The sequence below is a fragment of the Acanthochromis polyacanthus genome, chromosome 3 (assembly GCF_021347895.1).
Source record: "Acanthochromis polyacanthus isolate Apoly-LR-REF ecotype Palm Island chromosome 3, KAUST_Apoly_ChrSc, whole genome shotgun sequence".
NCBI lineage: Eukaryota > Metazoa > Chordata > Actinopteri > Pomacentridae > Acanthochromis > Acanthochromis polyacanthus.
Genome location: NC_067115.1, coordinates 4,172,132 through 4,190,123, shown reverse-complemented (window position 1 = coordinate 4,190,123; position 17,992 = coordinate 4,172,132). Strand labels below are relative to the sequence as shown.

General features: G+C 40.2%; 3 protein-coding genes across 4 annotated transcripts in view; 2 read left to right on the top strand and 1 right to left on the bottom strand.

Annotated features, from left to right (window-relative positions):
• Positions 1–2,450, top strand: part of LOC110965097 (extracellular serine/threonine protein kinase FAM20C-like) — a 35,255-nt gene extending 32,805 nt beyond the window's left edge. Inside the window, exons 9-11 of one of the 2 annotated variants that reach the window (XM_022214026.2) lie at positions 53–134; positions 259–318; positions 717–2,450. In XM_022214026.2, the coding sequence (XP_022069718.1) occupies positions 53–134; positions 259–318; positions 717–990 (416 nt within the window). In that variant the 3' untranslated portion in view covers positions 991–2,450. The remainder of the gene's footprint in view (positions 1–52; positions 135–258; positions 319–716) is intronic. The other variant, XM_051946109.1, reaches the window with a different exon arrangement.
• A 796-nt stretch (positions 2,451–3,246) lies between these two features.
• baiap2l2b (BAR/IMD domain containing adaptor protein 2 like 2b) lies at positions 3,247–16,500 on the top strand. Its single transcript, XM_022214022.2, has 14 exons — positions 3,247–5,468; positions 5,673–5,748; positions 6,642–6,728; positions 7,649–7,710; positions 8,214–8,285; positions 9,160–9,249; positions 9,405–9,536; positions 10,429–10,533; positions 11,237–11,339; positions 11,480–11,687; positions 13,820–13,882; positions 14,182–14,524; positions 14,620–14,663; positions 15,772–16,500. Exons 1-14 carry the CDS (start codon positions 5,415–5,417, stop codon positions 15,845–15,847), a joined length of 1,515 nt encoding a protein of 504 aa, XP_022069714.1. The 5' UTR covers positions 3,247–5,414; the 3' UTR covers positions 15,848–16,500.
• The window catches only part of pvalb7 (parvalbumin 7), a 61,965-nt gene continuing 60,469 nt past the window's right edge, over positions 16,497–17,992 (bottom strand). Inside the window, exon 5 of the mRNA XM_022214023.2 lies at positions 16,497–17,148. Within this exon, the coding sequence (XP_022069715.1) occupies positions 17,123–17,148 (26 nt within the window). The 3' untranslated portion in view covers positions 16,497–17,122. The remainder of the gene's footprint in view (positions 17,149–17,992) is intronic.

Below are 17,992 nucleotides of genomic sequence, written 5' to 3'. Positions count from 1 at the left end.
GCTTCAGGATTGAGGGGCACATCTGTAACCAAATCCTTCTCTCTTCCTGTAGGTAACATGGACAGGCACCACTATGAAACGTTTGAGAAGTTTGGCAACAATACTTTTCTACTGCACCTGGACAATGGGAGGGCGTGAGTATTTCTGTTCACTCATTGTGTGTTTTATTTATTAACATGCTCGTCGGAGTTGTCAGGCAGGTAAAAGCAGTTGGTTTGGCTGTAATTTTGACTGACTCTAGGTCTGTTGTCACTGTAGATTTGGGCGTCACTCCAAAGATGAACCTTCTATCTTAGCTCCACTAGAACAGTGCTGCAGGTATGCACAACAGTATTTTCAATTGCAGTGAATTAATCTTAGAATTGTACCTGTGTTCACTGTATTCTTTACTGTGTTGTCTTTAGGTGTAGAAAATCATAATGATATTTAATTTATCATATTTAATTTATCCTGTTTCACACTGTGATGTTGAATACTGAAAAGAATGCCATGTTACAATCACATTAAATAATCAATAGTAAGTAATATAGGCTATTTTTTAAAGCACTAGGTTACTAAAAAACTGAAACCAAAACCAAATTTCAGCGTAACATTTAAATGCAATTCGTCACCATTTTCATCCTTTTTTCTAGTCTTTTCCACTGTTTCTTTCTTCCTAATGGCCTCATTGTATCTTTCTTTCTCTACCTATCTCTTTCACTTTGCCTCCTCTCTAGAATCCGTCGCTCTACTTGGCTACGCCTGCGCCTTCTGTCTTTGCCACAGTATCGCCTTAGTGACGTCATGAGGGCCTCGCTTTTCAGTGATCCCCTTCACAGGGTGGCCCCACTGCTGTCAGAGCCCCACCTCGCTGCTCTCAATCGACGTTTGAAAACTGTGCTAGAGACCATAGGTCGTTGCCAAAAGCAACAGAAAGAGGATGGTGGTGGTGAAGAGATCTTTTATGACGATATTGCCGATTTGAAAGACCTGGTCGTTCCTCCTGAGTAGAGCAGCCACACACGTTCACCACGTGGTGTCTGTGTCTATAATTACACTAGATTCTGCAAAACAATAGAGGAGTTAATGCCAAACTTAAAGACACAAGAATCAAAATTGTGTCTTGACATACTCCCAGTTAAAACAGTATGCATACACGCTTGAATACTGAAGTTTAAGAACCATCTTTGACTTATAGCTGTGACACACACTACAACATGCATACCGTAAAACGGGGCTATAAGGGACAGCGGGGTAATAAGGGACACTTTTCCGGAAAATGTTTTAAATGTAATTCTGTGGTTTTTATGTTGAGCAAGATGCGGTTTTGTGTTGTTTTTATCAATTATCCATGAATTCTTAAAGAAATCTAGGTAAAAACCGCAGAATTACATTTAAAACATTTTCCGGAAAAGTGTCCCTTATTACCCCGCTGTCCTAGCCTAGCCGCACTAGACAACCCACAACAACGAATTTAATTCTCTGCCAGGGTAGGTCTAGTTACCCTCCATAAGGCTCGAGGCTGGATTCTCCTAAAACTGGCCGGACCAATCACCATGAAGTGTAGAGTCAGAAGGCGGGCGTAACGAAGTGACGACAGAGGTGCGACGATTCTGACAGAAACAACCAGCGCACAATAAACAGTTATCTTTCGACTCGGTTTTGACCACAGCTCTTAAAGATTTGAAGCTAAAATCCGACTTGAAAGATAAACAAAGGACGGCACTGAAGTGTTTCATTGAGAAGAAAGACGTATTTGGACTTATGCCAACGGGATATGTCAAATCCTTAATATACCAGTTGGCTCCGCTGGTTGGGAAGCTAATGGGACTTAGCCACAATCCGCCGGTGCTCTCGGAACTACGTCAGCCTATTCGTTCCGTTGATCGGTTGTATACCTACCCAATTGCTGCAGAGGGATTTGATAGACAACCTTTTAGCCCGCCTCCCTCCCTGTCGAGCGGTCCTAGACCCTTGTGCCGTCAGAAACATGGGTGTAGCATGGCTAGGCTACCGCTGTCCCTTATAGCCCCATTTTACGGTACTTTTTTTAGCCAATTTCATGTACCGTAGCATTGTTGTTGGAAAAGGGAACGTAGCTATTTGAGTGCCAGTAAATGACTCAAAGTGACTGTTGCAGTAGGAATTACCAACAATCAGTACAACTCAGTCTTTTAATTAACTTAAAGGAACACCTTTGGAATCTCATTTCCATTTGGTAATCCTGACAGTAGCTTTATGCAATCTGTCAAAACTTTGTTTGTCCATTCTCCATATAATTTTCCACCAAACTTCTGCTCTGATCACCCAGAAGCAACAAAAACACAATGCAGCATTCAGTCGTGTGTGTCCTCTGGGTCTGTGTGTCTGCCTGACCTTGGCTGTTTCCTCTCTATGTGTAGGTCTGTTTTTTTCCTGGATTTGCTATTATTATAGTAATGGAAATGAAATACAGACAGATTTGTAATTTCTTTGATGTTTTGTCATTTATTTGAAAAATTCTTGCATTCGAATGTGATGACACCGAAAGAGTGTGTTAAAGGTTAAACTTTGTGTCTTTGTTTGTAGTCACGGCGGGGTTTGGGATTTCATTTTTGAGATGCAAGTTATTTTGACAGGAGAGGAATGATATTTTAGTATTGGCATACGTTTATTTTTCTCTTCAGTGACAGTAATAATTTGAATCAGTATGACACAGTGCTTTTCCTGCCTTCACAGATCTGTTTCAAAGGTGTCATACAGATAAAGTCAGATGTATTTCTGTTGGTAAAGTCCATATTCTGTCCGTCACGATATTCAGTGAACTATATAAAAAGACTGTCTATCTTTAATAATGTTCTTACTTGTTTCCACAGTGTGTTTTCCTCTTCTACATTTTCTCTCTTTTTCTCTGTATTTGGAAGTTCTCATGCGACATGTGACCTTTTGAAAATTGAAATAATGACCGTATTAAAAAAGATCATGAATTAGTCACCACAGTTTCTCAACAAAAATGAGAAATGGACAAACTGACAAATGCACACTTTGAAAGGTGGAAGTAAACATCATTGTTTTTGTTCCCTTTATTGTGTTTGACTGAGTCACAGTGGTCTGTTGATACAAAAATCAGAAAATCCAATTAAACTTTTTAAAGATTTATGAAAGTATTGTTTGAAGTACAGCTTAAAGTACAAAACATCTGCTTAGAAATTTTAAATTTGACCATCAGATATTTTAATGCACATGTGAACTATTTCAAGAGTTTCTCTTTAACTTGCCCTTCATCTTGCTGACTCACTCCTGTAGTCAGAGATAGTAACTGTCACTTGGATTTAATATGAACTTTATATAGGTACAAGGGGGATGTGGGTGTGAAAATGAGTTTATATTAAATAAATTCATCATGTAGAGCGTGATATGGATTAATAAGTCCACTTAAATTGTGTCAAGTTTTAGGTTAAGGATCCACAAACATGAAACCAGTCAGTTAAAGTAGGAAACAGGTTTAGTTCGTTATTCAAAGGTTGCTGTAAACAGGCAGACAGACAAAAAAAGGGGAGCAGTCAAGCATAGTCCTTGGCATCAGGCATAGTCCAAAAACAGGCAGAATACTAACCAGGAGAATGCTGGATTGCACATGAAGTGGCAGTCAAGCAGTTGGGTGCATCGTTAGTTTATGTAGGACAAATGAGCAGATGATCAGGTGATGCAGCAGGGAGGAAAGCAGAGCAGGTGGGAGTGGCTGGTGTGAAAATAGTGGGGTAGCAAACAGAAAACAGGAACCAGGGCAGGAAGAATGGCATGGTGTAAAGACAGTGGCAGCCTGGTTTGGAGTGGTGATGTTTGCCTTTCTCTTCATCACTCTCTTTCTCTGAGCTGCTGTCACAAATACACAAGAGGCTACACATACATGGAAAGGCAGCAGACCAGAGACGAGGTTGTATTTCACTCAAGTCAACTACAACAATAGCCGTTAAACATACGTGCTACAACATTCACCGCTTGTTGGGACAACACAAGCAATTTATCAAACACCTGTTGATCAAGCAGAGCAGCTGCAACATGTTCGTACTGCAAAAAAACGTAAGACGCAATAGTGTGAACTGAGAGGATGATTCCTTTGCTAGTTCATGTATTTGCTGTGTGATAGGTTTGCAGTATTTTTCTCATAGACATTTGATAGCAGTCTTCTGAAACAGCAGAGCTTATGTGTGTGACTGAGCTTAAACGATGAAAAGCAAATGTTCGTCCCAGTTTTGAGAGTAATTTCTTCGTAGATGCGTTTAAGTACACTGACAGTCATTAAAAACTTCGAGACCATATTTTTCAACACAATTTTTATTTTGAAGCCCGAAACTGGATTTTCTTCTTATGAATCATTTGTTTAGCATATTGGCATACAGAAACAAAAATCTAAAGTTTCAAGAATGATTTCAAAATAAAGAATTTCACAAAAGAAAACGGCACCTGCCAAACACAAAGTCACAACAGTCAATACCGAGTATGGCCTCTGTTTGCTTCGATGCAGGCAGCAATCCGTCGGCGCATGCTTTGGACCAGGCTTCTGATTGTGGGTTGGGAACAGCCCATACGCCTGGCTACATCACTGTAGCTCAAAGCGGCCTCCACCATACCCAGTGCCCGGAGACGTTGTTCATGTGATAGACGCGGCATGATGCTGTTCACTGGACTAACAATGGGGGCCTTTTTTGGGCCTTTATATAGGCCTTCAAAACCCATTCTCAAATTGTGCAGATACTCACTGAGTATTGCTTGGTGTGTATTTGGTTCATTTTTGCAAAGTGACCAACCCATGTGCAATGGGTTGAAATGACAACTCATCATTATCTCAACTACCAGGGCACTAGATCATCAGTAAATCCACAATGAATAATTACAACCCCCCTACAAGTAGAATTCTGCGTACATTTCTACCTCAAAGTTTCTATTGACTGTCAGTATACTTTATATGCATATTTTTTAAGACAGCGGTTTGTTTCTCCAAAGTTGAGGTTATCCCTTAGGTGTGAGTCTACGTCACAGCTAGTTGGGCAGCTTCTCCTTTCCTTTCAGGGCTGCAATCAATAATTTACCCAGCCTGGTCGTATCAATGACATCTACTCCCTTTTCTCTTCCTCGCACTCGCTTGCTTGCTCTTTCCATGAAAACTGCTGATGACAAGGGGGTAAAAGAGCTCATTAACGACGGAGAGAGGGGAAAGCACTATCATTCTATCAGACAGGTGTTATCAGCCTATGGAACAGCAGCAGAACCAGTGGGACTGAAGTGAAGGTGACTTTCACTGCCTTAAGACGCTGATTTAAACAGGACAAGAACGGCCTGAGGAAACGTCTTTAGAAGTTTGAATGGGAAAACAGACTTTTTACAACAATCTCTGACAATCTCTGCTTAAGCTTTTTTTTTATTATTGAATATCATCTTTGAAATCGGTCACCATGTCAGGAGTCAGCAGTGACCAGTTGCACAAATCCACTTTAACCGTCTATTCGGTGAGTTCCTTCTGCCTCCTTATTCTCTACATTTGGTTTCTCTTCCCGGTGTGGAAGAACAGGCATTATTATTTTAGATGGAATGGATAATTTAAACTTGGCCTGGTGGTATTGGGTGAGCATTAACCAGATTTTAGCTTCCATTGTGTGTTGTTACACCTGAAGTCATAGCTGAGTTTGTTTGGTTTGTTGCTTGTTGTGCAGAACCTGATGGAGCACTTCAACCCAGGCCTTCAGAGGCTTGTTGCCCTAGGAAACAGCTATGTAAAGGCATTTCAAGGTCAGTGAGCATGTGAGTGACTGGGTGGCATGTGTTATACTTTTATGATGTTTTAAATATAGTAAACAATGTGTTGCTTATGCAATACCTGATGAAATATTGATTTTGTGGAAATAATACTGTGGGTGTTGTCGTAGGAGTTTGTCTTGCTCGATGTTCTAGCATAAATTATAAAACAAGATTTTCCATCAATCATTGAGATGTAGAAGATGTTATGTACAAGGAGACCTTTAAGTGCAGGTCATCAACCAAGAAAAACAAAATCCCAAAATATGTCTTAAAGTGTTTGAGTGCACTTTTGTAACGCTGAACTTTTTACCTGAGTTGTTTTTTTATTTACTGAAGCTAGAAGTCATTGAGTTCTTAAAGGCCTTTTTGCAATCACACAATGAAGTTATTTATCAAATAGTCAAGTATGTAGTTCATTTAGCTGCTGACACCATTATAAAGCAGAGTTTAAATCTGTTTTTTTCCTCGAAACAGGAGTTAGTTAAACAGAATCTTTCATATGCGTTACATTGTATTTACCTGTCTGTCTCCGCTCGGTGTTCCTATCTGCATTTTTTTCAGCCTTTATCATATGTGTTACATTGGTAATTGGGTGAGCAGCATGCATCATTAATGCACCGCTCTGCCTGATAGAACAAGAGCAGGCCGTCAGTCACAGGGCAACAGGGCAATGTGGTAAAACTATACCCACTGGCACGGGGCTATTCCTAGACCAAAATCACATATCACATGTCAGTACTTCAAGGTTCATAAGGAATAAAGAATTAAGGATTGACCTAATTAAGAGTAGATTGGCTGTGATGTTTCTGTAGATCTTACAGGTTTATTATGTATTTTTAAACATTTAAATTGAAAATTTGCATTTGTGTGTGTTTGTACTGCAGCTTTAGCTGTTTGCAGTGAGTCCTACTTTAGTGCTGTGGCCAAGATGGGTGACCAGGCACTTCACACGCTCTCATCTCGCTCTCTTGGTAAGAATGTGTGTTGGTGTGTGTGTGTGTGTCTTTATATTTGTGATTGATTACTCAACAGGTTTCACCCTTAATTTATTGCATTCATTACAAAAATTGTCCTCCAGAGATGGTCAAGTGCTCAATCAAGTTAATGTCAAGCCCCATTATACAGATGCATCCCACATTAGAAAATACCGCACACACACACACACACACACTCAGCAACCTTAAAACTTTGCTCTTGCTTTGTCCTCTGTGCATGTGCATGTGTGCGTGTTGACATATCTTTTTGTCTAGGTGTGCACTTTCCTGCGTGTCCTCGTACAAGTGCATGCATGAGCGTATATTTTCCACAAGCTTCACTTTCACTGTGACCCGGGGGATGTGTGATAGCATTGTTAGTGGTAATTAGTGTTATGCTGACGCGTCCCCACTAAGAAGAGTGTGTGGGCTCGTACAGCGGTGGTAGCACAGCATCACACGTGGTGCTGCTAAGTTGGCTAACCGAGAAGGTCAGGGAGCCACAGCGTGACCAGGGGCCCTATTGAGTGGCAGCCTTTGAATTATAGATGAGGACAGTCTTTCAGCTGCACTCAATTCATTAACTTAACCACAATCCATGACAATAGACAAGGCCAGAGGCACCCATAATATAAAGGCTTGGCTAACTTTCCACCATCTTAGCAGCCCAGCAATCAAAAGAATGTCATGAGGACTTGAGTAGCGTTGAATTGTGTCAATGTTGTCTATCAAGTTACTGGTATTCCCTTAATTGCTGGCACGCAGTTGATGTAAGTGCACACAAAACAGGAATATGTAAATTGTCATAATGTTACTGGATCTAGAAACTGTTCAGGCCTAACAGTGCATCATGGTTTTGATGTGTGTGTTGATGTGATCTGGTGTCGGTCAGTCAAATGTCTCTTTGCTTTAACCAGGGGATGTCCTGATCCAGATATCAGAAACACAGAGAAGACTCACTGCAGAGATGGAGGGAGTGGTAAATACTGCAGTCTTGAAATGTTAACAACAACTTGCTAAAATCTTTTTCGTATTTTCTAATTATGACTGGCAATGATTAAACCACTATAAATGAACTGTGAACTGTTAACATTTGGTGTAGCAAGCAATCCCCAAATTCTCTTGGTCTTTAATTAACATGTAAGCTTAGTTTGTGCAGGACGACAACAGAATGATGTTTCGCTTGTAACAGACTGCTGAACCAATTTTACACAAAGCTTGTGGGAGATCAGTCTGGCCTTGTTTTGCACTGTTTGTTTGAAATTCATTGTGCCTCTAGCCCACCCTTGTGCTTTCAGCAGTGTGAATAAGAAAAGGAGGGCTCCTGATTAAAAAGTTGTCCTGAAGAAGTTGCACATTTGCATGTAGATTTAGTCAAACAATGCAGTCAACCTGATAATTAAAACATCTGTTTGAACAAGGGGGCAATTTCCATAATGATTTGGATACATCACAGGGGCATTGCCTTTGTTCCTGCTGCAGTTTCGCTGGTTCCAGGTAGAGGTGCTGCAAGCAATGGAGAAGAATATCAAGCTGGATGAGGAGTACATTGATGTGAGTGTACAGAGTGGGCGTTTTTTTTACATTTGAAGTCAGGATATTTCGTTATTCGATTAGGCAGCTATTATGTATACTAAAGTGGAGATCTACATAAACACGCTATTGCAATTATTTGTGTCTTCTATATCCTCTCATTTCTCTTAATTTGTTACATTATCAGCTGAATCGAAAGAAAATTCTGAGTAAGAGTGAGATATTTATCCCCATGTTTTTACACATGCTCCATTAACATGAGAGAACTCCAGTGTAAATGACCGACAACTTCTTTTTTTAGGTTTATATTTTAGCTGATCACCGACAGATCCGTTGCTGTGAACAGCTTTACAAACCCGGCTGCCAGCATTCATTTACAGAATATCATAATACCATTTTAGCATCACCACCTGCTCTATTTATGCAACTGAAGCAAACCAGCAGTCCTGAAGCTTTCTGAATGAGTCTAAATTCTCCAACAAGAGTAAGTTAGTCAAGATCAGATTTGGTGAGTTGGTGGGTAGGCTAAAAATATCTCTGAAGTATACTTCTAACATCAAACCATAGGCTGAGCAGGTTGAAGAGAGACAACCACGCGGTTATTTAACTTTAAAATCACTGACAGTCTAAAAGTCATCACTTTTAAACAATACTTCAAATCACACATTTCTAACTTTTGTCACAAATGCTGACTTTAGACTCGACTTGGCATGAGATAAAGTCATGAGACGTGTGAGCCGGGAAGTTCGGCTTAACCGGCATCAGACAGTGGACAAGAGTGCAAGAGGAGATAAAACTGCCTCTCTGTACCTGCATAAACATTACCTGCTGCATCTCTTACAAACAAATTCAATACAGTTTGTCATTCTTACATTAAACTGTTTGTGTGCTGCAGGGTAGTCGCAGAGTGTATGAGCTGGAGGTGAGGAACCAGGCAGAGGCTTTGGAGAAGCAGCTTAGGCGGGGAACCTTCAGAGACTCTCTGGTAGTTACACAAACATATACACATGAACATTACAGACACACAATGACACATACTGTAATGAATAATCTACATCCACGCACATACAGTCCAGTAATAGTGCATCTGTACCATTATATTTGACTTTAAGTCATGCTTCGCCGTGTTTGTATTTTTAGGAGAACAGTGAATACATGTTGTACCTGAGGCAGAGCCAGCAGGAGATCCTGAAGGAGGAGGAGAGAAGGTATCGCTTCTTAGCAGAGAAACACTGCGGCCTCACTCAGTCGCTGCTGTTTCTAATAAACAAGGTATATACACACATATACACACAGGCCAGAACCACACAGCAACAGTGCACCAAAGTTCACAAAGTTCATTTTGTTCTAACCAAAGTTTGAACGAAAGTCTTTTTTTGTTCAAAGTGAAATGAGGGGTGTAGGGCAATTTGGGCTCAGTTCTGGCTTCTAAGTTTTGATGGATGCTAGATTAGTTTAAAATGGTTTTGTTTAAAGTGGTTTAGTCGCCATAGTAACCTGCTGCAAAGTTAGCACGCTCCAGATTGAGGTTCATGCCTTACAAGCTAATGAGCAAAGTCATCTTAGACATTATTCAGAAATGCAAGTTTTGGGGGTAATATGCATATTAATGTATACTCTGTTATATTGTATTCATATTAAAGTGCAAGCATTCTCTGTAATGTGCCAGAAAAAAGAAGTTCTCTCACATTACACATTTTTTGACATTTATTAGGAAAAAACTGTTCATACTTAAAATTATTTTTTTGCAGTAAAAAAAAGTTTTACTTCCTTTTTTATAGCCAACACTATGAATAAACATAGCAATTAGTCATAGAGTGTAGTCTGCGGTGACATTCAGTCGGTGCTGAATGTCCCACTTGAGATAATGTTAGCGTGATATTTAGCACACCGGCTACAGAAGCTGCAGTTCATCACCAGGTGAAAGTGTAGTGAAAATAAGTCAAATGTAACCATTGGTGAAGGGTTCTTTATGCCACCTGGACATCGATTTCCCCAGCATTTTTATTCTATCAGTGTGATAGCATGTTAATTGCTTGATTAAGTAATGAAACTCACGTCTCTGTGCCTTTAATCTCATTTACTGAAGCGTATGTTTTAATCTTGTTGCTGCCTGATCAGGTTGAGTTTTAATGAGGTGCTCACCTCTCTCATCTGTTTTCAGACTAGCGCATCTCTCCAACAAAAGGCTGATGGATGGAAAGAGAAAGTAAATGAGACCAGAGGGTCCAGAGCTCGAACTCCAACACATTTAGACCAAGAGGCACAGGTACCAGTCTGATTTAGTCAATTATTTTTATCCAGTGGGAACATTCGACTTTAGTAAATTAGTATTCCATGGAGTACACAGCCTGTAAATAAGATGTGCTGGCTGAAGTTACTGCATGGAGCCTCACTGAGGTGATTTATAGAAGACTGCACTCTCTGCTGTGTCCAGAGTACTGCAAATTCTCAAATATAGGGGTGCATTTATTTGAAAAGTGTTATAATTGGAAGCGATTGTTTTTAATTCCTTGCTGCTTAATAAGACACATCTGTGATTTTTGGCAGCGTCACAAATCGTATCAGTCAGCTGTGCTTTCTTTCTAATTTCATATTTCTTCATGCTACTGTTTACTGTGAATTCAGTCATATGTTTGACACTACAATACTTGCAGGGTGATTGTGACTGTTAACTACAGCTCAGTAAAACATCAGTAGGAAATGTGGAGTTTAAAATGTTTTTTCTGTGAGAACTGTTTTTGTGAATGAAGTGCAGCTTTCATGACAACACATTGTGCAGTTATTCAGACTGTTTATTATGCGACTCGTTATGGCACAATCAATCATTAACATCTTTTTTTTTAAAGTCTACCAGCCGCTATATTCTTAATCTTCCAAATGAAATCAAAATCCTGCTCTGCCAGATTTCAGGTGAAAACTGTGAGTGGACACAGTGGTTCATTTATGATCTGCATGTTGTGTCTGCTCAGTTGCGAGGCTCAGTGAGCTCCCTGCTGCAGACAGTAGCCAGAGATGAGGACATGTCCTGGGCAAGACGGGAGCAGCAGGCGCTGGGCAGAGTGCCTTCTAGAGGTGGGGGCAGACTGTAACAGTTACAGCTGCTGTATGTAAATATCTAAGATTTCAACAGCTTTGAAGACAAAGAAGGTTGGTGGCATTAATTTTCACCTTTTCCTCTCCTCATTCCTCCTTCAACTTTCCTACCCCTTCAGCACCGTCTCCCCTCCCCAGCCGCTCTCGTTCCAGCTCAGTGGGGGAGTCTCTGGGTCTGGCAGGGGGGAGAACCATGAGAGCCTTGGTGTCTCATCCCTCCTCTTCCAACCCAAAGCTTCTGCCTTTTAATAGGGGAGAGACTGTCACCGTACTGGTCCAGGAGCCACGAAACGGCTGGCTGTATGGACGCACTGACAGCAGCCTGCGGTAGATATCTAAAATAAAAGATGTACAGTGCCTATAAAAAGTATTCACCCCCACTTGGAAGTTTATTGCTTTTCAACATTGAGTTTTAGTTGCTATAATTTGACTTCTTAGATGAAAAAATTCTGACAACAGAAAAACTTCTTATGTTCAAGTAACAACAGATACATACGAAGTAACGTAATATAGTCCCCAGAATAATTAATTACATAAGTATTTATCCTCTTTAAAGTGGCTTGCCTAATTTAATGCAGGTATTTTTGCTAGAAGTCCCGCAATTAGTGAAATGGAGTTTAAGTGAGTGCGGTGTATTTATCTTATGTTATTGTAGTAGTGACAGAGACTGATATTAGGAAGGTCCGGTCACTGGTGACTCAGTATTTTTGGCTATAATCACATCATGAAGACAAACCAACACTAAGAAACAAAAGCAGCACAGTTAAATATTCCTCCATTAAGCAATAGAAGGAATATGGCTCTTGGGTAAATTTGGCAGAGACAGGCTGTCCTCAAAAACTGGGTGACTTCTCTGAAAGAATGACAAGCTTCAGTGGCTGTTATGGGAGAAACTGTGCAAACAACAACTGCTGCCTGAGTTATTTATGAGTAAAAGTTTTATGGTGAAGTTGCAAAGAGAAATCCACCGTGGCTCGACTATGCTTTGCCAGACGGCAAGTACAAGTCTCTGAAGGCGACTGGAAGAAAATGATTTGGTGTGATAAGACCATCGGATTAGTGTGTTTTTGTTTGGGAACACTAAACAGCATGGTTATGTGGGGAGAATTCTCAGCAACAGGACCTGGAAGGTTTGTAAAGGTAATAAGATGAATGAATAGATTAAAGACAGGAACATTCCTGGAGGGCAGCCTGATACTGTGTGCAAGAGAACTATTTTTTGTTTGTTTGTTTGTTTTTACAAAGACTATGACAACAAAAGACAACCAGGTGAATGTTCTGGTGTGTCAGAGTTACACCCAGACCTCAATCCAAGAGAGAATTTGTGGCTGGACTTGAAAAGCGCTGTTCGCTTATGACGCCCATGAAACCTGACAGAGCTTGAGCAGATTGTCAAAGCAGATTGGGTTAAAATGACAGTGTCCAGGTGTGGAAGGCTGATTAAGACTGATCCATCCAGGCTCGTGGATCTACGCTGTAATTGTGGACAATGGTGCATGTCATGAATACTAAATTAAAAGGGGTGAGTACTTATCACTTATTTTCACTGCAATATTTGCAGTTATTGGACATTGTTGTGTAGAAATCTTCTTTCAATGTGATGCGAATCCTTTTTTGTAAATTTTTGAGAAACAAGCCCAACTACACTGACTATGATTCAATGTTGAAAAGCAACAACAAGGGAAAGCTTCCAATGGGGGTAAACACTTTTTCATGGACACTATATGTGCACGCATGCAGGTACAGAAGCCACTGATTAACTTTTCAAATTGTAATGATCTGTGTCTTCATCAGTAACTGGAAGAAACTGAAACTTTTTTCTGTGTAGCTATGACACAGCCTTTGCTTTGTCACACCCTTACTCCTCCTTGTTATTGACAGTGACACTGGAATCACAGCACCAATGATTAAACTGTTCGAAATGCAAGAAGAATCGGTAATGGAAATTCTAACATTATTGTGCATTTATCACAAGAAGCAAAGGTCTCAAAATTGGGATTACTCACTGGTATGGGCAGGAGGTTGACGGCCTTGGAAAGTTGAGAAAAGCAGGGCGTTTTGAAAAGAGAAATCTCAGAATCTAGATGTAATAGTTGAGTCACGCTATTGATCAGGAATTCAATAAACCCACACTTGTGCAATAAGGCGGTAAACGTTAATTTTTTGTTGCTTTAAACCATAAGATGAAGTCTACAATGGGCTTTGTGTAGGTTTCTGTTGTGTAGGCAAGAAGTACTGTTAAACACCAGAGTAGTTTGATAACCTAAAGCTGGATAATTGTGTAACAGTTAACATTTACAGACACAGTACACTTGTACATTAATTTTAAATATGAAAGTAATAACGGTGTGTATTGTTTGATGAAATGGTTGACAGCATGAAGTCCTGGCAGAAGGACATGAAGATATATGGATTTTAGTTTGCTGTTGCCTATTGTGTATCTGTTTTGTCTCCTCCAGGCAGGGCTGGTTCCCTGCTGCATATGTGGCCCCGATTGAGGATTTCTCTACTTTAGCGACAAGGTAGGAACTGCTGTTAATCAGTACAGTACATTTCTCAAGAGACTAATCAATAACACAAGTTAATCTCCAGGGTGTGGTGGTTAACATGTCTTTCTTTGGTTTAACATTGAATACCAAGAGAAAAACAGAGATCACACACGAGAATGTCTGTTCCATGATCTAAAATGCACATTTTAGATACTTAGAAAAACGTGCAAATTGGTAAAAGGAAGCTTTATATTCTGTTATCTTTATCAAAGTATTTGAGATAATTGTCTTGTTATAAGTCACTATAATTTCCTGTATATGCACCCCAACAGCGGTGGTTCTCTGAGAAGCCACAGCATGAACAATCTTCTGGACACTGACACCTACACTGAGCAATCAGAGAACACGAGCTTTGGTGACATCCCGCCCCCTGCCACACCCAACCGGAGAGCCTCTGCAGACTTTCGGCCGATCTCGCCGCTCCCTGAGAGGAAGGCAGAACCAGCGCTGGAGGCAAAACCCAGTCCAACAAAGAGCTACAGCGAACACCAACCACCGCCTCCTCCTCCACCGCCTCCTCCTCCACCAAATCAGAATCTCAGAAGGGGATCGGTAGACTTTCGACCGGTCTCACCCCTCCCCGACAGGAAGGGCGAATCAGCATCCGACGTCCAGGTACTGCACGCTTGTGTCTAATGACAGCTGTTTTGTGCTCTGTATGAAGTAAGCTAATTATATACTTCACTTTTTTTGGTGAAACCTTTTTTTAGGCATTATCGCCTCATGGGCCACCTGAAAACCCATTGTTTCCCAGGTAAGTTTGTGTGCCTGTGGACTGGCAGAAAAACACGAAACCTAATTGCGCGTATGATTATTTCAGTATTTTTACTGAGGAATTTCAATCCGTGTTGTGTCAGAGGTTTTATGTGTCTGAAATTATGTAAAATAAAACTGATTTTATTCCATACACAGAACCTATAAATCATGTACCAAAATTAAAAAGTAGAAATGTGAATGTGCTTGTAGCAGTTGTGTAGCTTGTTAGTATTCATTTATAAGCTGTTTAGGGAAGAATACGGTGCATTTTGGGATTTTTCTTGGCATGAAAGTGATTAAAATCTTAATTGGAACAGGTTTAAAGTGTAGATATGTATTTTATAAATGCACTTTAGCTTTGTGGTTGTTATTACCTCCGCCAGGAGGTTATGTAATCATCAGAGTTTGTTTGTCTGTTTGTCTGTCTGTTAACAGCATAACTAAAAAAGTTATGGAAGGATTTTTACCAAATGTCTACAGAATGCCCAGAAGAGCAAAAGTAACAATCAATTAGATTTTGGAGGTGATCCGGATCACCGTCTGGATCCAGGATTGTTTTGAAGGACTCTGTACAATTGAGAGATGAAAAAAAAAATCCTGGATCCAGACGGTGATCCGGATCACCTCCAAAATCTAATCGATTGTTACTTTTGCTCGTCCATAACTTTTTGAGTTATGCTGTTAACAGACAGACAGACAGACAGATGGCCTGGCAGAGGTCTGCGCGCTCCGAGTGCTTTTCTCGTTATGTATTTGGAAACCAGATTACCATGTATCTACACCCCCTGTCAAAAGTTTTGAGACAGGTTCTAATTTATGTGAATGAGAAAGTGTCTCAAAACTTTTGACAGGGGGTGTATATGATTTCCAACAAACACAAATTTTTCAAACAGTAAACCACCGTCAAATGTGAGTTTGAAGAAAAAAAGCCCTCTGAAGCAAGCTCACCACCTACATTCAAACTTACCTTCCTCAAGCCTGAGTCTGGTGTTACTTTCCTAAGCCGGAGTGTGTGCATGTGTGTGCGTGTGATTTATTTGCGCTGGTCGAAAGCAGCTGAGCGTGCGAGGTATTGTGTAACATTTTCCGTCATCCTCTCGTTTCAGAGGCACAAACCCGTTCGCCACAGTAAAGCTTCGTCCCACAACGACCAATGACAGATCCGCTCCTCGGATCCCCTGAGCTGTCAGCGCTCATCCAGGCGGGGTTTGTAACTGAGGCTGGGAGATCAGGTTGTGGAGGCAGGATGCTCGTTTTTGTTTTAGGGGAATGTTGTGACATCTGCAAAATGTGAAGGATCTGAGCCGGATGGACAGAAGAAGGTCTGAAGAGTTTCTGTACAGTGTTAGATAAGGTGTTTACTGCACCAAAAGCAAAAGTGATTCTGTTGTACATCTAAATAATTAAATGCAAAAACCATAAGCTAAAGCAGCTGTTTTCACAACTCGTTGTACAGTATTTAAGTTTTTATGTTGACAGATAGTTTCTCTCTTATGATAAAAGTGTTAAAGGAACAGTCAAACATTTTGGGAAACATGCTTATTGCTTATTAGTGACCATAGAATTACAATCAACAGCTGGTTGATTTAGCATTTTTTGATTTTGTTAGCCTTAAGCTACATAGCTGTTAGCTCCAGCGACATATTGAGTCTGCACACATGAGAGTTGTATCAATATTCTCATTTTAATAGAGGCAACCAAAGCAAATATTCACATTTCCCAAAATGTTGAGCTTAGATTCTTAATTGTATTCACTGTCCAGTGTTGGGCGCGTTGTGTTTTGTGACTTCAATGTTTTGTGTTCGCTGACAAAAAGTAAAGAGACGGTTACTCAAGGTTTTTTTTATTATTATCATTTCTTACTGAGATCTTTTCTGTCTTCACAGCTCTCCTTATATATGATTTTGTTTCACTACATCATCTGATCAGAGGCAGGGAGTGAGGAGGAGTGGATAGAGGAGAGGAGGTGAGGGAAGGTGGATGAGGAAGAGGAGTGGGAGGAAAGTGCGCTGATATGTGAACATCCAGAAATAAAACCAATCAAGACAAAATGCACAATCTGAAATACACAGAGGAAGGAAATTAAGATTTAAGGAGTCTTCATAACATCTACACCATCTACAACACTAGTACCACCTGCATTTAGACCACAAACTATCCTCATGAAATCATTAAGAATGATCCTGAAATCCATACAGCATGTGCGGTTAAATATATATATATATAAAAAAAGGAAAAATCAAAAATGAAACTGGTGCCTGTTATGCCTGTATGTTGCTCCTCATGTTGACTCCCTGACGGCCTGTTTTTGGTAGTGCTTTGTAGAGGGCAGGCCTGGTCTGTCTCCACACATGGGGGTCCAGAGGGAGGTAAGAAGAGTTTGAAGGTGGCATTTACAAAATATGAATGCAGGGACGAAGAGGAGGAGGAAGAAGAAGGGGGGTGTTCAGCTATCCCCTACTCATGCACCAAGGCCTCAAACTCTGGAAAACAGAGGTACAAACAGAAATGAAAATGTGCACAAACTATAAGACAGACTTTACTGATGTAGAAAAACTGTCAATATTCCATATTTCCATTTTGTCAACAGATTCAATGAAAAGGCCAATAAGGAACTAATCTGACTGTTTTACACTGTCTGTGTAACATTAACCTGAAATGTCTTATTCATCTTTGACACAGAGCTCCAATATTATCCACAAACGATAGATAGATGGATAGATGGATAGATGGATGGATAGATAGATGGATAGATGGATGGATAGATAGATGGATAGATGGATGGATAGATAGATGGATAGATAGATGGATAGATGGATGGATGGATGGATAGATGGATAGATAGATAGATGGATGGATGGATGGATAGATGGATAGATAGATGGATAGATGGATGGATGGATAGATGGATAGATAGATGGATGGATAGATAGATGGATAGATGGATAGATAGATGGATGGATGGATAGATGGATAGATAGATGGATGGATGGATGGATGGATAGATGGATAGATAGATAGATAGATAGATGGATGGATGGATGGATAGATGGATAGATGGATGGATAGATAGATGGATAGATGGATGGATAGATAGATGGATAGATGGATGGATAGATAGATGGATAGATAGATTGACTTCACAAGAGGTTCTAACATTGCTGAAGTTTCAGAAATCCATTCCACTGTTGATTATTTGCATTGTTTTAATGGAACTGAACTATTTAGGATGCAACCAGGAGTACAAAAATGTAGCTAGGGGTTTAAAAACATCACACATATGGCATTTATGATCCAGGATGGATTTGTCACTTGTATGATATGTGA